The 24,295-nt window shown below is 42.5% G+C and overlaps 2 protein-coding genes across 4 annotated transcripts in view; one reads left to right on the top strand and one right to left on the bottom strand.

Moving 5' to 3' along the window:
- The window catches only part of LOC128251701 (stAR-related lipid transfer protein 13), a 99,048-nt gene that overhangs the window by 56,599 nt on the left and 18,154 nt on the right, over positions 1-24,295 (top strand). For both annotated transcript variants that reach the window (XM_052978806.1, XM_052978807.1), the window contains 5 exons: positions 1,203-1,912; positions 13,636-14,214; positions 20,753-21,426; positions 22,111-23,023; positions 23,845-23,887. In XM_052978806.1, the coding sequence (XP_052834766.1) occupies positions 1,203-1,912; positions 13,636-14,214; positions 20,753-21,426; positions 22,111-23,023; positions 23,845-23,887 (2,919 nt within the window). The remainder of the gene's footprint in view (positions 1-1,202; positions 1,913-13,635; positions 14,215-20,752; positions 21,427-22,110; positions 23,024-23,844; positions 23,888-24,295) is intronic.
- On the bottom strand, positions 7,543-11,631 carry LOC128251702 (uncharacterized). Of its 2 annotated transcripts, none has more exons than XM_052978811.1 (3): positions 10,800-11,631; positions 9,046-9,413; positions 7,543-8,646 (listed from the first exon to the last, which is right to left on the bottom strand). In XM_052978811.1, the coding sequence occupies exons 1-3, from the start codon at positions 11,330-11,332 to the stop codon at positions 7,931-7,933; spliced, it is 1,617 nt and encodes a 538-aa protein (XP_052834771.1). In that variant the 5' UTR covers positions 11,333-11,631; the 3' UTR covers positions 7,543-7,930. The 2 variants fall into 2 exon arrangements, with proteins under 2 accessions (XP_052834771.1, XP_052834769.1); XM_052978809.1 differs by having other exon boundaries at positions 7,544-8,649.

The following is a 24,295-nucleotide window of genomic DNA, read 5'->3' as shown; positions in this document are numbered from 1 at the left end:
TGTCCCTGTTGTCTGACTGACTCTCGTTTGCAGCCGCTGATTTACGAGCTCGCCACGGGCCGTTGTGTAACGCATGCGATTCAGAATTTTTAAATGCCAACCTCTCTGACCAGCAGAAGTGGAGTCAGAGTCAGAGTCACAGTCAGAGTCAGTCAAAGAAATAAGCCCCCTTCCCATGTTGCTGTTGATTTTTTGGTATTGCTGGATTGCCGGATTGCTGTACGGCTGTCGCCAAGTCGCGACTCGCGACGGTGGCGGCGACATTTTAATCAAAAAACTCAATCGAACGCACGCATGCGCAATAAAAACAGAAATCAAATCAAACCCATAAAACCACCAGCAACAACAACAAGCGCTCTTTAACCGTTTTAACAGGAAAAAATAAAAAAAATACCTACAATATATACAAAATAGATATAGACAGATGCCGGCCGCTGGCGGGGTTCTTCCGTTTGACAAAAGTTCACATAACCTTAGCCCCTATGCGAAATTCAATTCGATTTGCTGGGAATTTATTAACATTTATGTGGGTTAGAGAGTTTAGAAAACGGTTTGAGAACTGATTTTGGGTAGATGATAGTTCCAGTTAGGATAATACTTTTTAAAAGGCTTACTTGATTTTTCCTTAAGAAATCGTTTGTATGGTTGACATTTAGAAATAAACGAAAAATTAGTCATGGTTTCCCATATAAAGTACAAATATCAAGCTGATTGCGATGACCCATTTTCAGCATCAGCAGCGACATAAATTTAAAGGCCACATATTCCTTGGGCCGGCCACTCCAGCTCCATAATAGAAACCCACTGAATATAAATAATGCGCACCACTTGGGATACGCTTAAGTGTGAGCAATAAGTTCGTGTATGTAAATAATTGCCGGCAATTTTTTTGCGGCAGAACGAAATTAATTAAAACGTTCGCGCAGGCACACATATGCCAAATAAAAAGGAGTTAAGTCCACACATGTGCGGGGCATATTGCAAAATTTATGACAATTTAAATGGCACACATTTGGCGGACAATTCGTGGCGATTATCGCAGAAATTTTCGCGAATTCGGCTTAAGCCACATGTGACTGGGTGACTGGGCTGGGAGTTTTTCCTTTTCATTGGGAAATTGTTCAGGGTGCGGCAGCCAAATGTGCAGAAATATTGCTGAGATTAACCAAGCTTATAATCTTTTTTTTTTTTTTTACTTACAGAGCAACAGCAGGCGACGCGGCAACATGACAAAGTCAAGAAGTTAACTAAAATGCAGTGCAATAGCAATACAAATCAAAACAACATGACAGGCGATGTGAAAAGTGCAATTAGCAGCCAACAGCAGCAGCAACATCAAACGCTTATCAGCGGGCAGGCGACAGGAGGAGTTGCAAGAGCAACATCTACGGCAGCAGCAGCAACAGCAACAGCAGCAACATCGGACTGCACGTCAGCAATCGCCGCTGACACGACGCGCTACAAATCGGGATTAAGTGATGTGCCGGCCAGCGGAGACGTTGATGGTCGGCCAGCTCCAGCTCCAGCTCCATCTACAGCTCGAGCTCCAACTTCATCTGCCACCGCTCCGAGCGTTTTTAGCACCGGTTGTGCAACCATGCCGCGCACTCGCCAATACGGAAGCATTGTTGCTTGTGCAGCGGCAACAGGAGCAGCAGCAGCAGCAGCAGGAGCAACGGGAGCAACAGCAACGCCAGCCAGCAACAGCACCATGACAGCTGATAAGAAATTCTTGAGCCAGGCGGCGCCCGTTCAGGGGCATCACCATCATCATAAGCTGCAATTTGTCGATAAGGCCGAGTCCGAATTGGCCGCATTGGACAATCTGGACCTGGCTCACAGCCTCGATTTACTGGACGTCGATGGCGAGGATCCGTACGGAGCGTTGCAGGAATATTTGGAGCGTGTCAAGGTGAGTGTTTGACAGCGAGTGCCGCTGCTCTGGGGAAATTCAGTGCCTTAGCGTTCCCAAGTTGCGCAATTTTCGCACTAGATGGAGGATACTTTCGGTTCGGGGAGAGTGGGGAGAAGTGGCCAACTTCCCCTGCACCACTTGTCTCAGTCTGTTGAATGACATTATTCAATTTCAGTCATTTTCCCATGATAATAACCGACAGTTTCTGTACCCGTCAAACAAGCGCTCACACCAATGCACAGTGAAAATCGTGTCAGAAATCAAGAAACATATGGGATATATGTAATATTGATATTTCAAATAGGGTGTTAAGAAAATGCATAACTTTCTAAGCAAATAATAATTATATTTGTAGCTCAATATACATACATCTTTGATTTTTATATATAATTGCCTTACAGAATTCAGAATGGAAAACTAAAGAATTATTATTTCCGTTTCCTTTTTTTTTGGGGGGTTAATTTTTTTTTAGTTTGATTTGATTAAATGTTGTACTGAGGTACAAGCTACTGGCAATTAGTTTTTTTCCGTGTAATCACAATTGCCTGGGAGCCGGCCTAGTGCCAGTCTTTCATTCACCGCCCCTCTTCTGCTGTCAACACGGCGTGATTTTGCAAATGATTATTTTGCGTGACAGAAAAATGTGTTAAGGCAAACTCACACACAGCCGTAATATGTAACGCATACGCCGTGTTGCACGCCCGACTTTCTGTTGCCGCTTTGGCTGTCGTTTGGTCTGTCGTCAGCGGTCGTGTACATAAAATTTTATGTTTCTGTACCGGAAAGCGCAATATTACACATACACATCAACGATGACGGCAACGTCAACGGCCGAGGCTTTAGTTTTCTTTTCCTTTTTTTCCCCCCCTCTTTTCCGTTGCCTTGTCTTTTTTATAACTATTTCGCATGAATTTTCCTCATAGCTGCAAGATTTTGTTGTTATTATTATGTTTATTTGCCGCTCATGGCGGAAGCATAAACGCACGCACGCGCTGTTTGTGAGATGCGTTTATGGGGCTCTTGTGGTCAGTGGTCTGAACAACATGTGCTCATAGTTGGATTATCGAAATAGCATTCTGGAGTTTAAAAACTTTGACCGTAATAACACCATTTTTTCATCTTAAGGAAGAAGAAGAAGTTATGTATCTTATTAAGTTCCAAAATTCAGTACTACCTTATTTTCGTAAATATGTATTAAACATTAAATTTTATAGTTAATTCATTTTTTTTTTTAATTAAGACAAATTTTCTCTAGATATATTATCTTTATTAGTTTTACTTAGTAAGCTCGCTATCATATAACATAAAGAAGCATTTTTATATGTCTATTAACTGAAGCTCTTAAAAATCGCCACAAACTTTATAGCATTTTTAGTAGTGCAAAATTTAGAGAAAGCGTTACCAGTATTTTATACGACATTTATTCGTGCCATTAGGGTTCTCAAGATAACTACTCCGTAAACGTAGGCCGAAGAAAATTTCTCCAATGCGTGTGCTAAGCTCTTGATGAAATAAACATTATAACTAAAGTGCTTTTCGGCCGTTTCTGCCAAAACGAAGCACCCACAAATCGCGAACAAATCGCAGGCGACTTAGTTGCGTTTTCTGCCGCACCAAATCAGAGCAAGGCGGCTTTTATCGCCGCTGATCAACTGGGATGGCTTAATGGCAGTAAATGCGGCACACCATGCGCCATATGCTGCATTTTATAATCAGTGTCATCACCTCAACACCCATCGAGTGCCCGGCCACGCCCCATCGCCCCCTTTCTTTGGACCAGTCAACCGCAATGAACTAAACCAAACCTAGTTTGGCTTAGTTTTTCTTCTTATTTTTTCTTAGCTTGGCGTGGGCTGTCAGCTTATGGCCTTACACCGCAGTTATTAACGCCTTTTTACACATTTTCCTCTCTTTTCCACCGCCGAACACAACTAATTTTTTGGCTAAATTGAAATTATTAGCCGGCAACTGTGCCTAATGATGACAAAATGTGTCACAGCGCTGCCCACGCAGGCCAAAACGCTTTCTTTGCGGGCCAAAGGGGAGCGGAATGGGGGCAACGTCTCCTTTGTGCACATTTATTATGACAAATAGTGCAGCGTTTTGGCTGGAAATTGCCGTTACACGCTAAGACCGCTAAGACGCTTGTTGTTGGCGTGGCCTTAGGCTTAATTTGACTACACTGCCACAATAAAATATACTATACTATACCATAAATCGGACAAGTTTTGGGGTTGTAATGCACAAATTTACTTAGAAAGTTTTAATATTAAAAAAAAACTTACGCAATGAAGCAAAAGTAAAGAGAACATATCCAAACTTAATGTTTGACATTTAGTCACAAGCAAATATATTAGAAGCTGAAACAACAAGCAAGCTCAAAAAATGGTTTGGAAAAACTCCCACAAAAAACTAACAATTAATCAACTCTTCAAATATTTAAATTTTATATATACAACCTTTAATCTTTTCAAAATTTTCATTGGCATGAAATATTTTTTTGGTACAATAATGAAACAATTAGTTTAAAAAAAAAAACTAACGCTTATAACTTGTCTCCGCTTGAATATACTTTGAATCTACTTTCCAAGTGCAGTTATGAAATGCGTTAGTGGAGGCGGTAATCACCGCCTGACCCATTTAAGACGCACCGAAACGAAACGAAGCGAATCCATATGACAGGCGATGGCAACTCGTTTTCCCGTCGCGCTTCCTGCATCAATTAGCGCTGGCTTTTGCGCAGATTTTCCATAATTTTACATGGACAAGCTGGCTGGCTGACTGGCTGAGGCAGAGTTTTCCCGTTTAAGCAGCCATTAATTGGCGCTCGTCAGCATCGACTATGGCTAAGTAAGCTTAATGCATCAATCAAGCTTTCAGCATGACAACGTGTATAAATATTGCCTTTCTGCCATTCGAAAATCTGATAAATCAGGCGCATGGTTTGCGTGTGTTCTCAAATGATTTTAATTATAGATATTGACAAAGTGGCGATGGGAAATTGAGACGTAAGGCTGCTGCGCCCAGGGATTGTTTCTTGGCTACATAGTAGGCTTTGGTTTTTTTTTTTTCATTTTTGGGTCTGACTGGCTGCGGCGGTTCGATGAACCCAGAAAAAGTATCTGCTTCAGCCAATTATGCGAATGCTGTTAATGAATGTGGGCGACGACTTGCCTTTGGTTTATCTATATGGCTTTATGCAATGGCTCTGTCACTTGGCAAATGCGAATGTGACTGCAAATGCGACGGCGCAGCTGCCGCCAGAGAAAGTTGTCTTTGCCCAATTTGCAAATGACGTTTTTTTGTCAACGTCAAACTCGCGAACGGGCCAAAACAAATGGCAATAAAAGGCAGCGCCTGCCTGCACGTTACTATTTTTGTCAACCAGGAGTTGCTCTGGCAAAACAAAGCAAATCCCACAGGCCCGATGATGCCAAATGGAGTCACAAATCGATGGATGGATAGAAAATCACTGTGTGAGAAGCTGATAAGTTGGTGCTTCTGCTTCGAAACGAAAGTGAAGCGAAGACTTCTACAATTTCACCACCGGCAGCAATCATAATTGCAGACAGCAATTAAGCCACTGTCACAGGCTGCCAGCTACTCATGCTGATCGCGTTACAATTGCAGTTGCAGAGTTTGTCATGCTGCAGTGTTGCACTGTTGCACTGCTGCAGCTTAGCAATGTTGCAGCATTGCATGTTGCCAGTTGTCAAGTTCGGCTCGCTGACAATGCGATGATATTTTCCGACAAGCAAATCAGCAGCCACCAAAAGGCCTTGGCCACAGAAATTGAGCCAATTTGCTGATGCCGAATCGAAGCTCACAACTGGGAATCGCGTTTTGTGTGACTGCTCTTCTGAGACCGGACTTTCTTTTTCTCTAGCCGCTTGCCAAATGTGACACAAAGTAGCCTGCTCTCTTGGAGTTTTGCAGTTTTCAAAGCCAATGGAAATCAATTTTTTATAATCATGGCATGACTAATATAATAGTTTTGATGAATAACTTTAAGTTTCAACTTAGGTTTAAAATACTTTCTTATAGAACAGTAATGAAAACGTATAATTTGTAATCAAAAAAAAAAAAAAAAAGATTAAAAAAGTATTTGTTAAAGTAATAGTTTCAAGGCAATTTTTATGATCTTTAGATTAATACCTGTCTTTAATAAACATAATACAATTATTTTAAAGCAATTTTTTTCCATCCAATAATATATGCTAGGTCAACCATAAAAACAATATGCCTTTCTTTAAATAGTTAAAATAATAAAAGAATTTCAGTAATTGATTGTGCATCAACCCACAGACCAAGTCATCAAGCTACGCAGACTAAAATCGATTAACTTTTAAAGACATTTATTTTCAAATTAAAAAAAAGAACTAAGCCTTAACTGACATTTAAACTTCCTACACATAATTGTTAACCAATAAGGCCTGTGTGTAAATGTAATATTTAAAGGTTTCTGTTTTGAGTTATGTAAGAACGGTATACGAGTGCTTCTGTGGGATTTCTTCTGAAGCTGTCACAGCTGTTTAGCACTAAGCTTACCTAACTCAAACTGGGCCCTCCGATGTACGCTTTGCTCTACCTTTGCCTCTGAAAAGCTGCACGTGAGCCAACCAACAATTGACCACTTCAAGTGTCATTGCCCAGCCGAGAGTTGAACGGAAAGAAAATGGGTAGTATTTATGGTCTGCTTGCATTCTTCTTTCCAAACATAGGTACATACATATATATGCATATACACACTCCATATGAAGTGCCATTGAAATTATAATGATCTTCGGGGGATTTTGGACCGATCGCTCGGACGTCAGGCTACCAGAAACTATAAAAACCAAAAAAAAAAAGCCAAAACGAGATGGAGATGGAAGAGCATATGGGTATTATTTAACCAATTTGTTGTTGCCCGCTTTTGGATCTGGCTATGACCTTCAATGGTCATTTGTTCAAAAACAAAGCGAGCTGGTCCGCTGGCTCACCAAATATTTTGACGTTGATGTCGATGTGGTCAATGTCAATGTCAGGAATCGGTTGAAGTGGAAAATTTCAGTTCACAGTGGCTTTAAAAATCACTGTATCTCCCTTTTTTTAAGGTTCAGTGCTTGGCTAATAAGCTAAACTCGTGTGATTGATGTGCGTTTTGGGGATTACATGGCCCTTATTTATTTTGACCTTTGCAGTCGAACAGCAGCTGTTGCCCAAGTCGTTGCTTGCTGGTTGTTGTTCTACAATCTTGCCTGCATATCGCCGCCGTGGCATCAACTGCGTGCCACGCCCGCCTGTCTGCAGCTGCCTTTCTGCGGCTCCAACGGAGTCTAGACTCGCAGACCGGCACAATGCTGATTGCATTTAGCGATAAATTAACCAATGAATACAATTAAAATAGGCAGTACTCGCACTGCAGCAACATCGCCAAGGGCAACGAGGCTAGACCTTCGCAGAACACACGGGGAAAAATATATGTCACCAGAGTTGGCCAAAACAAACGCTATAAAATGATACAATGCTACAATTCTTGGTTTCTGCTACTTATCATCAATAATTAATTTAATGATATCTAAGCAAATTGATAACTGATAAAATAAAAATTAAATGCTATCAAGGCCATTCTTTCTTTCAGTTCTTTGTTTTAATAAAAAACTTAAAGATAAGATAAATAATCGCAATTGTGATTGCAATGTTAATAGCACCTAATTCGTAAACCGAAAGCCTAATAATAAAAATGTTATCAACAACTCAAGTTCTCCATTCAAGAAGCCCAATATCAAGCATTTTCGTATAGATTTTATGCCAGTGCAGTTCTTGAAAGGCGTCCCCAAGGGCAACTGACCAGCGTAACCTTCAATTCGCTACGTTTCGATTCGATTTCTCTCAAAATCAATTGCATGCTGTACTTTATTGTGTGCCATATAGTTCTGTCTACATGAGTCGAGGAAAATGGTGCCCCAAGCCGAAAACTGAAAATCCGAAAAAACCGAAACCAAAACCGAAGCCGAATATCGCTCGCCGCATTTAAATGTTCAAATTGTCGGAATCGGTGTCCAAATGGGGATTAGCCGCGTGCGATTGCGTTAATTGTGTCTCGTGGGCATCGTTTTGGGCGCCCCGGGGCAGGATGGATCTCCGGAGGCGTTCTTCTGCCGGCCAAGATGATGTTTTCACCTGCACTTGGCGCATGTTCGGATTGCCAATGAGGCGGACATGGGGCAACAGCAATTGCTGCTGCTGCTGATCGGCTGACATTGATCTTGTCGAGTGCAATCTATTAGCGGGCAGTCGCCAAGAAGCAGCATCCTCCATTGACAGTGATGGCCTGACTGATTGATCGTAACCATTAATTTTATGCGTTGACATTCTTTGCGGCCAGTTGTTGTCGCTGTCAGGCTCTGGCCATTTTCCATTTCCCGCCACCCGCTCCGCGGTTTTCCCTGTCAGTTGCCGCTTGCCGCGATTCGGAACGAATGGATCGTCGGCTTTGTAAAGATCCCGGAGCTGCAGCTTCTTGCCCCGGGTGGCGAAGAAGGGATCGTCCACTTGGAAGAGGTTGCGGTGCTTCTTGCCGCGGTGCGGATAGAACAGGTCGTCATACTTGAACAGATCCTTGACCTTGTCCCGCTTGCCGCGATTTGGCACGAAGGGCTCGTACCGGTTCATCAGGGCATCCAGATCCGGCGAGTTGTGCTTGCGGCCTCGAGGCGGTATAAATGGGTCGCTCTCCTTGCTAATCTCTTCTGGAATACATTTTGTTATAATATAATATATCAAATAAATACAAAAATCATGGCTACTACTTTCCTATCCTTTTTCTGAATAATATCCCATGCCTAAACTCAAATTACTAAAGATTATTAAGCACAAAACTTCACCGCTATTTTAACCAATTTCTTCAGCCCTAATATTTTACACAAGTATTCAAGTAATTTAAATGTTAAGCTTTCTTGTTATTAAGGCTAATTGTTTTTTTGTCCAAAAATTTGGAGAATTTGCTAAGCATTTTAAGCAATTCCGATTTTTGGGCATGCCATAGGTTGCCAATAATTTCGACATTGTAAATTCATTTCTTTATATACCCGCTTTTCCTCATATGCAAATCAAATTTGAAGATATGATACAACCAACACACTTACCTCCCAAATGGTAGCCATCGAAGAGTTTCTCCCTTCTTACTAACACGTATTGAGGTTCATCCACGATTAGTGGTGGTTCCAAATGACCGGACAGGTTCAGCTTCTTCCAGAGAAACATTCCGGGGTAGTAGTTATCGGCGGCGCCATCACTCAGATTGCCCGAAGGACTCTGAATGGGATACAGAAGCTGCATGGCCCAGTGCAGGAACTTGATCAGATCCTGTTCGCCGGTCAGTAGCATAAAGACCTCATTGTTGCTCTGATCCTCGTCGTCCACCTCCTCCTCGGAATTGGAGGAGCCAACTTCAGAGTCAGAATCCTGCATCGAACTGAGCTGCAAGTGGAGGCGAGCCAGAGCCTCTTTGTTCCTGACGAGGGAAAAAAGTCTTACAATTTCTATAGTCTGATTAAGGCCTCATCATTTGTTCACTTTAAGGAGCAGCACATTTTCACATTTATCTTTTTCCCTCAGTCATGAGCGTGGGTTGCGGCCATGGGTTTCAATTACACTTCTTGGCCGAAGTTTCTCTTTTCGAAACTTAACAGACGACACCAAATTGATGAACTTCTTGTTCCCACTCGAACATATGACCCAGAAACGCCTAAACTCTTCCCTTATCCGAGGCTGTCAGGGCTGATCCAATTCAATCAAAAGTCAATTTGAGGCAATTCCACAGAAATTACTGTGTAAAATTACAAATTAGGCGAACAGCAACAATCGAAAGTTATGCGGGCCGTCGTGGCCAATTAATCAAACATTTAACAAATCAACAAAGCCAAACATATACGAACAGAGAAAAATAATGATAAAGTCCCAGCCGAAGATGATTAATTCGATTTTAATAGCAGCGCCCAATAATTTTTCAACACAAGATAATATTCCACGCAAATTACAGGCCGCAGCATAAGAAAGAAATGTTTTAAGTAAAACAAAAGCAGAGCTGTTAAAATATTTCTCACTCGCCGAAATGAAAAGTGAAACTCGTAATGCAGTTTTCGTTTCGTTTCGATTTCGTTGCGGGGCAATGAATTTGCTGACAGTTGTTATTTTATAAAATAAATCAACATACGTTGCGGCGGTCTCCTGCATCTGACTTGAAACAAAACTGCTATCGTTGGTACTGATTTTTTCACGCCCATTAATTGGTTTTGCGTGTTCCCAGTCGACAGCCAAATTGTCGACGATTTGTTGCCGCTCTTGCGGGTTAACCTTTTTTTTTGGCACAGCCTGGCGCCCTGAAAAGGGTTAGCATTAACCCTCTGTAAACCAAAAGTTTTGGTTTCTTAAAAAAGTGTTCATATTCAAGGTACTTATTTGTATTAAAAGTGGTGGTGAATGAAAAATAAGATCCACAAATTGGCTACGTGGAACTTGATAGTTAAAAAAACTTAAAACTGTGTAATCACTGACTATTGGTATCCTTGCAATGGTAATTTACATTCCTTCATCACAAAATATGCATTTAACTAATATTTGGTTTAAGAAAACTCCAAACCCTTCTTGACAAAAACAAATATAATATATAATGCAAAAATTACTAAATATTTCTATCTTGTTGGTCAAATTGAATAACACAGTTTGAAAGAGGGTTAAAGCCTTACTTTAGCTGCCAAATTGGCTTACATGTGAAGCGGAAGCGAAGAGCGAAACTTTCTCAACTTTCCTTCTGTGCAGCCTTGAACCCGCTGGCCAATCGCTGGCCCCCAGTTTGCCACCCACATCCTGGCTGGATCTCTGGACTTGCACTTCTTACCTGGCCGCCAGCATGGTGCGATAGTATTCCTGCGGACACTTTGCCGATGCACCAGTTCGGCCCTGGCAACGATTGCCCCAATACCGGTGAGGGGGCGTGGTCCGATAGTTGGGCCCCAGTCCCGGTCCCGGTCCCGGTCCCAGTCCCAGTCCCAGTCTCATTCGCATGGCCATTTCCTGCGGCGCTGATTGCCTGGCCCCTAAATCATCTGCGTTTCGATTAAAATCGTCAGACGTCTGCGGCTGCTGCTCCACATCCACATTCACGTCGGGCAGGCTGAATTTCGCTGAATTCATGGGGTCGGTGTGCAGCATATCGCGCAGTGCATCGCTTGGGCTGTCAAACAGGACGCGTGCATCCTTTTTCTGCTGATGCTGCTGATGCTGCTGCTGCCGTTGTTGGTGGCTCAAGGCCGCCTTCGTGGCCGAGGCGATAAGCGATGGTGGCAAAGATAGGACCACATTGCCATGGCCATGGCCACCGCCGCAATAAATCGCCAGGCAGACGCTGAGCCAGGCCAACGTGAGCCTCATGCTGTCTGCGGTTCCTCTATGGCTCCTCGCACTCAGAAACTCCACTCGCGGAGCTGTTCCAATTTTTATTTCGCTCCTGCCTCGTCGGCCACTTTGAAGAAGCCAGTCAGCCAGCCAGCCAGCGGCATCCGCAGCGTTTGGGCTCTTAGAAAAACGAGAGACTGAAACTGAAAGTTGCTGGCCAGCGGTTCAGCTTTTTATAGCACAAGATGCGGCCAGCAAGGAGCGGCCCGCGGAGTTTTGGGAATACGCCTGCTGGTCGCGGTCCAAAGACCCTTGCTCACATATGAGAGCACTCAGAGAAATTGGCTTATTATTAAAACAAGTACATTTTCATTCTTTCATGCAAGACTTCTTCAAAGCCCCTAAATAAGAACTTGAAATCTTTCAGAACGTAGAGTATAATCAAAGTTGAAACTAATCTGAAACGATTAGTCCTTAGTGCATTAGCAATCGCCTCTTTCATTAAAAAATATGAAGGAAATACATGTTATCAAGAATTGCTAGAAAACCATTGAATATTAAAGGAATGCAAAAACATATTCATATTATCAAAGTTGGAGTAGCCCTTACTTCCGACTCCATCCTTAGTGCATTATTTATTTTCTTTTACAATAAAATTTTTATCAGGATTTTTAGGAATTATAGGATTTCAAAAATATATTCATACAATCATAGTTTGAGTGGCCTTTATTCGGTACTTCCGATTCAAAAATCTTTCGACAAAAGAACAAGTAAAAGTTTTTCCTTCGGTGTTTCTTTGATTCCAAAGCAATGCCAATTGTTTGCCCAGCGCGTCGTAGCATGAAATTAATAAAAAGAAATTGCATTGTATGACGCCGAACTGGGAAAATAGCGGCCCACTTGAGATGGCCGCAAAGCAACTCGCATCCGTCATAAGTTGTGTTGGAAGTCAGCAAATCAGTGGGCCATACTCGATTGGAGTCCGGCTTTGTTTGCCTAACCTGTGACCCGTACCGGACCGGACCGGACCGGACCGCCCTCGCAAATTAGCCGGCCAACTTCTCACACTACCTGAGAACGCCAGCGATAAAATCGTAAGGTTCGCGGCTTTCTTTCAAGCCCCAGCAGCAATAGACTACCTCTGAGAATTTATTGCCCGCTAATGCTCGATCGCATTTGTCTGGAAGAGCTGCCCTTCTGGCAAAATCAGCAGCAGCCACAGAAAACAAAAAAGGGCCCCGCAAACAAACACAATTGTTGAGTAATGAGCACGGCACGTTATTAATGTCACTGGGGAATCGGAAAGGGTTTCGGCAAGGGTTTCGAGAAGCGACTTGTGGACCAGGACCAGGACCAGTTCTGGGTCTGGGTCTGGATATGGGTATGGGTATGGGTATAGGGCCACGATTTTTAATTAAGTAATTCGCTGACTTTGTTAGCCCTGTGGGCTCCATCTGTCTCTGATCTTCACAGGGTTCTCTTCCCTTGTTTTAAGTTTCTTTCTCCTGGTTTTTTGTTTTTTGTTGTGTTGTGTTTAATCTGGCTAACAAATTGCTTCATTTCAATTTATTTGCATTCGTTGTTGCTGCGGCAAGTCGTGTTTCGCTGGGAGTTCGTGGCTGCAGTTTTCTGTTCCGTTCCGAGTGTGGAAATGGAAAACCTTTCTGCCTCCGCGGTCGTGTTCTAATTTATTTGTCTTTGATTGTGCCCAAGTCTCTCCGGGTTGTCTTGGTCGTGCCCTGGGCTTTCTTTTTGTCCCTGTTTGCGGGGCAAATTAAGCAAACATACATCATAGTCGGGGGCCATTAGAAGAAGCTCTTTGCGGATGTGGATGTGGCGCTCTGGGCGCGATTAATAGACCATTGCCTTGATATATGTGCGCAATTAGAGCGCTAATCAAAACGTAATCTCCACCGCAGTGCGGATTTTATGGGTCTTCTTAACAGGGACAAAAATGGAGAGCGTTATGTAATATGTCTATGTCTGATTTGTAAATGCAAAAATGTAAATGACAACGTTGTTTAAAATGGTCCTCCAATATTTTGTAAAGAACTTAATGTGAAAGAATTCAATATGTAAATGAAAATATTAAACTGATCCAATTTTGCGGTCAACGTTTTCTCTATTTAGAACTTTCTTATTTTAGTGGTAAAATTACAATTATTAATTTCTGGAAACTTAAGTTTATAAATTTATGTAAAGCTTCTTAACATTCAGTTAAAAATATTAGCAAAACATTTCCAATACATTTTATACAATACATTCTCGTTTTAATTATATTTAATTATACCCATGATTTCCCGAGTGTACCCAACTAACAACTGTCATTCTAATTGCAGCGGGAAATCAACGAGGTCTTCGAGCTGCGCAAGGTCCAGCGTCTGGAGCAACAGCTCCGCGAGCAACTGGAGGAGCGGCTATCGCAGGCTGGAGTCCAGCCGCTTGATGAATTGTCTCGTTCCACGGAATCAGATAGCGGCTTTGACAGCAGCAGCACCACGGCCACATCGGGCCTTGCAGCCACACCGGCCAAGCCAGTGACGACTAAACTAAGGGCCCTGCCCCCGCCGCCCCTCAGTCCGACCAAATCGCCCACTAAATCCCTGCCCGCTCCACCTGCCCAGGCGGACGATGTCAACATTTGGGCCTGCAAGTTTCTGCGCGACCTGGACAGCCTGATGGCCGGCGATAAGCTGCCCCCGCATCTGGCGGCCCTGGCCGAAGGATCCGGTTCCGGTTCCGGTTCGGCCAGCAGTTCGCCCACCTCCAGGACGGCGCCCATGCTCCTCTCGGCAGCTGCCTCGGCGGCCATCCAGAGTCGCTACGGCAAGGGCTCATCCATCATGGACCATCAGCTACAGCAGCAACAGCAGCAACAGCAGCAGCAGAACGGACTCCTCTTGAAACCGGAGAAGCACGTGAGTACACAGCAAAAAAAATCTGTCAAAGAAATTGGAACAAATACTTCAAGATAAAAAAACTGTCCTGGAAGTTTGATAAGTTGGAAAAGTTGTTAATTTGTGTGTTTTCATACCTCAAATCTAAGACTACACTTGACCTCGAGTTGGCTTAACTTCTTCACATTTCGTTAGACTTATCCTTTAACTACAAATTCCCATTTACATTATTAAAGAAGGTTAATCTCTTTGTGTTTGCATACGTTCTGCAGCTTAGGCTGAGTTTTCCTAATCTCAAATCTCTGAAATTCCGTTGTAATCTCTGGCTGCCTCAATTTCGACATGCGAGCGAACAAACAGCGAAGCATATTTTATGAATGTGGGTTAGATAAAATGCGCTCGAGACAAAGGCATTTAATATGAATCACAACAATGTTGTCAACACACACGGGCAGCAACACAAATTTGGGGGCCCACACACACGGCTTGCCCCCAAAAGGGCCCCACCCACAAAAATTCGGTGAAGAAGGAATGTTCTTTCAAGAACGGCCATATGTTCCATCCATCCATCCATCCATCCATATGCCGGATGCGCAACTGAAGCGCGTGAAATTTATGGGCAACGGAATAGGGGAGTTCGAGATGAGCTCGAAGATGAAATTTGGGGGCAGGGAAGTGGTCCGTTGATAGGCAGTCGTCACTCGGGAGCTGGCACTTGAACGAGTTAAACTTTGAACTGTTTGAATAAGATAGACGGCCCAGTTTTATGGGAGTTGCATTTTTCGGGCGCTTTGCATCGCCATAAAATGTGTAATAAAATACTCTAATTAGTGCAGTTCTTAAGCTTTAGATTGAAAGACAATTGGAGATTGATTGCTGAGCATAGAGTCGTAAAGATTTTCTAATTGCAATCAGTGTGCTGCGGAGGAAAGAGCAAAGTTCAGAGAAATGCTGGACGCTTTAACTCTCCGATAACCCAAAAAGGAAATGCATCTTGTGAATAATGCACTGGAAATAAAAAATGAAATAAAGAGTTAGTTCTTTCATTATTAAATGAACAACCGACTAAACGTAGCCTTAAAGTTGAGCCTGCCTTATAAATTTAAGTAGTTTTTCTGTTTCTTTTTCGTTTCTGAGTGCTTATAATCAAAATAAATAAATTAGTTTGGTATAGAAATAATTTTGTTATGTATAAAGACTTGAAATAAATTGTTGATTTTAGCGTATTTTTTCTGAGTGCTTGGTAGTCTCAAGAAAAGTGGCTGCAATCTTTGGCCAACCCGCTGACCCACTTTGTGCAGCCGAGGTCCATAAACTATAAGCCCCGAAACAGACTAACCAACTTGTTAGCTGTCTCCGGCTTATCAAACCGAATATATCTAATTAAAACATTTATAAGCCAAAACGGCTCATAAACGGCACTGAGCTTGCGGTCTGCTCGGTTGCATACGCTTAGCATACATTGCGCTCACCTCTTGGGTCTACGATTGTCAGGGGGAAAAACCTCAAAAAGGCAGCAGCAGACTTGCTGCAACAAGACAAATATTAATTTTCAAAACGCGTGCCAAGCCAGTGGAAAAACACGACATCGACACTGAAAACCAAAAAGCCAAAAACCCACAAAAAACCGTGGAGTGGATGCGGATGGGGGTTAGGGCTCCATTGTTGTTGGCTGTTGAGCTGTTGACAAGACGAAACATTTGCTACCAATCGATATGAGATTCAGCTGCAGCATTTGGCAGAGCAAAGTCGCCTGGCCCATTTCCTTTTCCCTCGTTCTAGTTGCAAAATGAAAGGCAACAGGAAATAAGGTTGCCTGTATCTGTTTTGCTGTTCAATACAGCTAGGAGCACTTATATAGTGCTAAGTCGGTCAACATAAACATTTGTAATTAACATTTATGTTAAATGTTGTTAATGGGTTTTTAAAGTACTTGATCTTTGAATGTAATAATGAACATTAGCTGTGACATATAATCTTTTTAGTTTACTTCTTTACTACAAAAGTTCACGATTTTATAGTAATTATATTAATACAAAAAATAATGCAAAATAGTACATAAAAATTAAATTTTCCTCCTTACTTTTGCGGCCGGAACTGTTTACATTTTCTGGCATCTGACTGCAGAATAGTTGTCGACATTTTTGGGTGTTGTCGAGGAAAAAGTCCAAGTCCCTGGAGCTGTCATATTTCGCCTTAATCGCTCCGGTAAAAGTGCCAATTAAGAGCGCTTAAGCCCCACTGCACTAATTAAGGCAAAGAATGTGGTCGACATGCCAGCTCTGCGATACACTCATTCGGTCAATCAGTCAGTGAGACAGTGGGACTGAGGGCCATGATTTATGAGCTACCGACGGCAGCATAAATCAAAGGCAGCCAGCATCGGCCTTTTGTATCGAGGGCACAAGTGCGTGCCTGGCTTGCCAAAAATCGGAGCTGGACAAACTGTCAATGAAAGTAAAGCAGCACGGGACAGTTTTTCAGCTTTTCGTTTCGTTTGGCTTGGTTTCGCGCGAAAGGCGCAGGAGTGGAGTGAACTGGGTCAACCAGCCGCCCTGCAGCCAGATCAGAAAAGCCAGAGATCTCGCCAGAACACTTCACTTTCTGCAGGGGGCTGTCAACACGGCAGCAGACCGAGCGGAACCCAAAACGCCCCAATTTGGTTGACTGCAATGCTCATGGGGATCGGGCCCTGTTTCTCCCTGCGAAAGTGAATCTTGTGCAGCATATTACATGCGTGTGTGGCAGGGGGGCATCATCGGCCAACGCAATGCGCTTAATGATGATGAACCATGCAGATGCAACAGATGTGGAAGATGCACAAGATGCTGGGCGACACTTAGAAAAAATAATGGGGATAATTATTAGCCTTTAACAGTCGGAATTTAATTATAAAGATTAAAAGTGAAATTTTTGTGTTGTTTAAAGGCATTGTAATTACGTTGCTTTGTCAAGGTGCTTATGGATATTTTTAATGACATCTACAACAAAATCATCCGTTTAATATTATTATAATTATTATTATAAGTAAATATTATTTGGCTTTTGCTACAAATTCTTCTAAACTTTAAAAATATAAACAAAAATATTCCTACTAGGGAAATTAAAAACTCCTTCATCTAAACAAATTAAATGAATTAAATGTTGTTTAATAATTGAATAGTAAGTTTTAAAACACATACCGTTCTGCTACAAAAATAATCTCTTTTAAGTTGCAATAGAACTTTACATATTTTTTTTGTACATATTAAAAATGTTTTAATGCTGGAGATATATGTTAATTTGATAACCAATTTTCGGCCAGTGAAGGCCATGCAAGGCTGTCCAGACAAAAGGCCGCGACACACAAAAAGCTTTTCACGCAGCTCAACGAGCTCCGGACACTTTGACTTAAGTAGAACTTGCAAATCACTGCAAGGCAAACAAGCACGACGGACAACAGAAATCAGGGGGGAATGGGAATGAGCAGTTGCAGTTTGCGGTTGCCAGTTTGGAGTAGGAGCACAGCGAACAGGGCAACTTGGAACAATGTCCGGAGGAGGACGATGGGCTGGGCAGGCGTTTAAGTGTTTTGATTTGATAATTATTATCAGTACGCATGCGTGACCGCGGGCAGCTCACTCTTTTGCTCGGCCAACTCAGTCACTCACTAGCCGTGGCAGTCAGGGGCATTTCCAATCGATTGGCGATAGTCTGGCCGAGCTGAATGGGAGGTACTCATACTTACATTTATGTACACTCGAAGACCGGGACTTTCTGGGTCACATATCAATAAAAGTGGAACGCTGAGGCGTTGCCCAGTGCATTTGTCATTCAGCTTTTCAGTATTTGATATCGAAACCAGTAAACAAACGCTATATGTATATTTATTTTTTTTTTAGATTTCTTGCGCCCCATTTTTATGATCAATTAGGAGCATTTACAGTTCCCCTCCACTGAAATTCTTGATAACCCCCAGGCAACCTAGGGAAAAGGCAATTTTTATGTGTCATTTTGTGTTCATTTTATTGCATTTTTCATTAACTAACCGAAGAAAACATTTCATTTATTTACCATTCCATTTCCAAATCGTTCTTCGGCTTGTTGTGAGAAATGTTCACAATTTTATGACATTTAAATAAGTCTTTGTCAGCGTTTCGGATATCGGATTCTACTGCCGGTCATAAAACAGATTTGAATTTTCCTCATCCATAAAATGCTTCAAATTCAATCACACCAAAGCCAGCGAAGAAAAGAGAGAGGGAGATATATATATAGAGAGAGAGTGAGAATCATAGGAAATTGCTTACATATGTAAAACAGATTGGGCACTGAGAACTTTTGGGTGCCTTGATAAAATCGCTAAATTAATCGAGTGTGCGCGGCCAGATAGATGATCTTCCGAACGATAACTAGTCGTAAAATGGTAAAAGTTTTTATTTTCCCGGCAGTCGAAATCGATCGAAGTCGGCGCCCGCCTGCCTTTAAATAGCGATATGTTCGATGCCCGGCCATGCCCATAAACGCCAATGATCTGGACGCCCAATTAATGCGTCGCCGGCGAGAGTTGGCGGCTCATTAACACGCAGTTGGCTGAGATGGCATCGCGATCGCCATCGCTCCGTCTTTATTAATAATTCATAGACGCTGCCGTAACAGGCACTCGAGACTGATCCATAATGCATTACAAATTTGGTTTCAAAACAGCAACAGATGTGAGCTGCTGCTCCCAAAGGACCCCCTGACTCCAGACTCCTGTCTGACGGACCGCATCCGCATCCTGTGACCATTTTTAGACGGGCGTCGTCTGGTCCGGAGCTGCCAATTACACTCGATTAAGGGAAAAATAGTTTTAGTTTGTTTCTTTGTGAAAATTTTATTCATTTTTAATAATAATTACACTTTTGTGGGGATAACCTTTTACAGTTTTTATAACATTAAAAATTGTTTTACAACTTGAATTCGAATTTTCATATAAGAATATTCCTTGAAACATTTTTTTTTTTTTTATAATAAATAACTGTTTTGGTTTCAGAAAAGTTAAATAATTAAAATGAAACTTATCTGCAGATAATTTTTTTTTGTATTGAAAATATTCCATTTATTTTCTTTTACTTAAAAAAAAAAACTAAAGTATATAATTGATAAAATGCTTTCAGTGAATGTTAAAATACGGCTTATTAAATTAAAGCGCTAGTAATTTCAATGTTAACTGGAAGTGCTTAAATGCTGGGTATTATATTCATGTGTTTATAATTTAGTACAAAGCCCGGCCATTTCATATTGATTGCTTTCGGGAACTCGACTGGCAACTCCAATCAGGCTCTGATACAGTTTTTTCAGCCTCCAATTTTGCTGGCCAGCGATTTGCCCAAGGCCCCCAAGGAATTGCGCCAACAGAATCAGCAGCAGCAACAGCAGCAGCAGACACGGCAGCAATATCGCAGGTACAGCAGCAACCTGCTGCAACAGCAACGCGGTTCCCGGTTCCAGGCCGCGTCTCGGGGCATAAATATACATTTTTTTCTGCCGATAAATCATTTAAATCAATTTCCGCCTATTGCTGCTGCTGCTGCTGCTGCTGCTGCAGCCCGGATTTTTTCCGGCAAATGGAAAAACGAAATTGTCAAACGCTTGCCAAAGGCTTGTAAATCGCATTGACATAACGCACTTATAGCCTGATGGAACATGGCCGTGAATAAAGACATACAGCTGGCCATGAGTTCTTAGAATCCAGCGCCTGTTATCACACACGGCTTATAAATCATAAGCCAAAACAATAGGGGAAATGTCTGTGCGCTAAGTCGGCTCCATTGAGAAGCCTTTCCGCGGAAACAACAAACACGAACAAAAAACTAACCCGTCTTGGCCAAAGATTTGCATAAAATACGAAAATTCCTGCGCGGCTTGCGCGTTCCACTTGACAATGTCTAAAAATTCCGCTGATGTTTCCTTTTTCGCATTGTCTCTGGCTGGGGCTTCCCAACAAGGTAACCTCCAGATTTTATTGGAGGCTGAGGGCAAACCTGGTCCACCACGCTCATTATGCATTCAAGGTCCTTGGCCGTGGAGGTTGAGGTTGCGCCCCTCGAAACTGTCAGCGGCCCTCAGTGTCGACTTTTCTTTATTAAACCTGACTGACTATATTTTAATAAGTTAACTTGTTCTTCTTCCTGCTACACTTGCAAAAAGGCATACTTCATTTCTCTGAAAATCCCGAATTTAAAGTTTTGTTTTCTTAGCAATCGAATGCTAACTAAAAGAAAGTTTTAAAAAAAAGAAATGCTTTACTGACAAGTATAGAAGTATATAGCAGTTTAATTCTAATGAGTTTTTCACAGTCAGTGGCAATTCAAGATGTTTTTGATAACCAAATTGTGTAAAAAAAAAAACATATATCCTTTGAATTGTTCATCGACTTTTCCGAACAATATTTACCCTATGAAGGGAATAGCTGGCAAAATATGGATTTAATAAATAATTAAGCACTCAACCCTTAATATGATAAAAACATTTTTTTAATTTGAAACCTTATGAATTCCTAAAACCATTTTCTAAGTGTATTCCTTGCCTCTTTCAGGCCACCATTCCATTGCAGTCGTTTTACCTTGACTGCGGACGCAACGAGGCATCGCCGGCATCGCCGGCAACCAAATCGAATGTTGCCTATATGCGCACCCTGTCGGCGCCGAATGGAGGATTCGGAGGAGTAGGAGGAGGAGCAGGAGGAGCTGGAGCAGCAGCCCTCCCTCCTCAGAGCCAACGAAAGAGCTTGGCATGCCCCCCACTTAATGGCCAAGCGGACACAATAACTCCAACACCGGCAACTCATAAGCTGACAAATTTCCAAAGCGCATTGAAAATCGAGGAGATGGCAGCGGCCAATGGAGCGGCCACGGCAACGGCAACTGCAACAGGTGAATCGACGGCGACCACCATCGAGGATTTGAAATCTAGGCGACAGCGACAATTGAGCGGCGGCGACATGGAGACAATGCTGGCCTCCCAGCCGATGTCGATGCCAAAACGGGTGGGCATTAATCATGCAGCGCTGACGAGCAGAAATGCCATAACCCCGCCGCCAGCATCCGCCTCATCCACATCCCATTCCCAATCAGCCGCCTCGGCCAAAGGCTCCTCCTCAGCCACACCCGGCTACCTGGTGGATGTGACCAAAAAAGGATCCACGTCGACCATTTGGACCTCGGAGGAGTCCATTCTGCGCAGCGTTGGCGCCGTCGATGAAGACAATAAGTGAGTGACCAGCATTGAGACATTACACTCGGCAAATGTTAGGGCTTTGATTGTCAAATAATAAGTACATGAGGAGGTACAAGTAATTTTATTGAAAGTAACAGAAGAACAAAATAAATTGATTTGAAAAAAAAAAATCCAACGGTTAATCTAAATCCAAAATTATGTAAAATTTTACCACTTCTTAAGTTGCATCTCATAAATGTAAAAAATGTAATCCTTTTCTACAAAGTATTTTGCCCAAATAAGTTTAAAGACAAATGCATTTAATTGTGATTCTTTTTTTAATTTTTAAATGTAATTTTTTATATTCATTTTTATTTTGACCCTCAGGCCAACATGTGCTTTCAATCAGATTTTATATATTAGTTTTTATTTTGACCCTTAGGCCAACATGTATTTTGATTAAACACTTTTTAAGTTACATCTTATAAATCTACATATATTTTATATAAAAAGTATGTTGCAAAAATTAGTTTAAAATAAAAAAGAACTTAATTATTTTTTTTTTTATTTTTATAATTTTTATCCTCAATCAAATTTGTCTAACACTTTAATTACGTAGATTAAAAACAATAAAATTTCACAATTTCACAAATTTTAAGCCCCACAATTTGCTCTGAGTGTAATGTACCCCCTTCTGAATTGATTTGTCAATGTCTTAATGCCTCATCCTCATTGCAGCTCCACTTCGTCTTCCTCGGCCTGCGAGGAGGCCACGGGTGTCCTGAGCTCCGGCAAATCGGGCATCTCACTGGACTCCTCTGGACTGGACAACGACAACAATGAGAGCGGCATTGGCACGGCCACACCGCCGAAGGATATGTCTCACTACTGGAAGAGCCACCACATGCAGCACCACCACCACCACCATCATCATCATCACAGGACGGGGGGAAGTGCCCAGGATAATGAGTCCGTGAGCAGTTTGGAGGCACTGCGCAAGATGAAGTTCCAGAAGAGCGGCTCGGTGGCCTCGTCCGATGATCCCGATTTGCTCGAGGTGCTTAGCCAATGCGGCAGTGGTGGCGAGGCGGCCAACGAATCCCAGGATGACATGTTGGACGAGGAAAAAGATAAGGTGGGAAAATCCCCGGATTACGATGAGTGCCAGGATGAGTTTGAGATCTGCGATTGCGACTGCACCGATGGCGATGCCAGCAGTGCCAGTGGTGGAGGTGGAGTCACCGCCACACCGGTGGTGCTGCGCCGCAAGTACACCGCCCCACCGCCCATTCTAGTGCCCAGAACCCAGCGGAGTCACTCCCTGGACCATTACCACTCCCCGCAATCACTGGTGCATCCGCGCAAGGTCCTGCCCATTCACCACCATGCCATCAAGCACAAGGAGAGGGGCCAACTGTCGCTCGTTTTGCGCCAGGAACCCTTCCAGTCGCTCCTGAGTCCTTCAACCACCGCCGCCCATCAGCTGCACCACTTCGTGGAGCTGCCATCGCCCAGCAGCGCCTCCCTGCACAGCGGACTGGGTGACTCTGGTGGCATCCAGGAGCTGTCCACCAAGTCCAACTCGGCGCCGATGTTGCTCAAGGAGCGCGAGATGAGCCGGCGATTCGACGACTTCGCCGCTCAGCATTTGGTGAGTGTTGGACTGTTGGATTGAATATGTGATAGCTTCATTCTAAAAACCTGTACTTTGACAAGAAAAGAGAGAATGATTTGCAGGATAATTAAAAAATGTACTCTAGCAGGAAGTCATTGTAAATAAACTTGTTAGTGTTTATCCAAAATATAAGGAACTAGAAAATTTATTACACCTTTTATACTTTTTACACTGTAAAGGTTTTAGAAAATAGTAGGACTAGTAGGACATAGCTTTCAATATCAACAATATGTTTTTTAAAAATTGTCTTCCATTTCTAATCGTTTTCCTTAAAATTATTACTGAAATACAATATTTAGCTCTCATATATCCAATCTCTTTCCTTATAACTATAACTGGTATACCATCTTAAATATTAAACTGTAGAAATCCTCACATTGTTTTTTTTTTTTTTTATTTTAAAATATTTGTAATATGCTTAAGCAGATGATCTCTTGTAGTATCTTGGCAATCAATTTAAAACATTTTTTATTTTTTTAACTTGTAGAATCTTAATTTATACCACACAGTTTTTTAAGTTATATGTGCTTATATTTAAACCACTTTCATTTTGATCCTTCTTAAGCCTTCAAAGTTCCACTTAACTTTTTATTCAGTTCAAGGCCATTTACATACCTTATCTTGCTTTACTTTCGCCTTGCCAAGTTCTGAGAAGCATTACAATTCCACCGGCATAGGGAATCCCAATCCGCTTAGGGATCCCCCCTGCAGCACTTATCTACCCGCCCTCGCATCAACTTGATTACCAGACATTAATGGACATTCTCTATTCCCCGACTCCCTCTTTTTTCCCACAGACGCTGCGCTATTCTCGTTCGCAGAGTGATCGCTATTTAGCAGGTGAGTGAGTAGTGAGTAGTGAGTAGAGATCGGAGCCCCAACGAGTTCTCTTTAGCCAGAAAACCAGCAGAGCCGGGCTAAATGAGTTATTTAAATGGCCTGGACCGGGCCGGGACATCAAGGCTGAATGGCTGAATGCCTGATTTGATGCGCCGGTGGTCCTGCCAGCCAATTAGCGGTCTGTTATTAAGCCTGAGTGGTTTATAATAACAGTCTGTCGGGGTATGATTCATAATTTCTATAATTATTCGCGGGCCTGATCCATATGTTATAGAAGGAGGCGGAGGCGGAGGCAGGGTCAGTCCACACATCATAGGGAATTGTTTGGGCACCAAATCAATTTCCAACTTTTGCTTTCATTTCGACCAAACAATTGGAGAACGGCCGTCATTTAAATTACTTTCATGT

This window comes from Drosophila gunungcola, chromosome 3R, assembly GCF_025200985.1.
Source record: "Drosophila gunungcola strain Sukarami chromosome 3R, Dgunungcola_SK_2, whole genome shotgun sequence".
Lineage (NCBI taxonomy): Eukaryota > Metazoa > Arthropoda > Insecta > Diptera > Drosophilidae > Drosophila > Drosophila gunungcola.
Note: the sequence above shows the minus strand (reverse complement) of the source record. Positions and strands in the feature narration are given on the sequence as shown.

Coding starts and splice junctions, on each gene's coding strand:
- LOC128251702 (XM_052978809.1), bottom strand. CDS start 11,332: ATGAGGCTCACGTTGGCCTGGCTCAGCGTCTGCCTGGCGATTTATTGC. Junction 9,414..10,799: donor CGCACCATGCTGGCGGCCAG/GTAAGAAGTGCA, acceptor TTCCCTCGTCAG/GAACAAAGAGGCTCTGGCTC. Junction 8,650..9,045: donor CGATGGCTACCATTTGGGAG/GTAAGTGTGTTG, acceptor AATGTATTCCAG/AAGAGATTAGCAAGGAGAGC.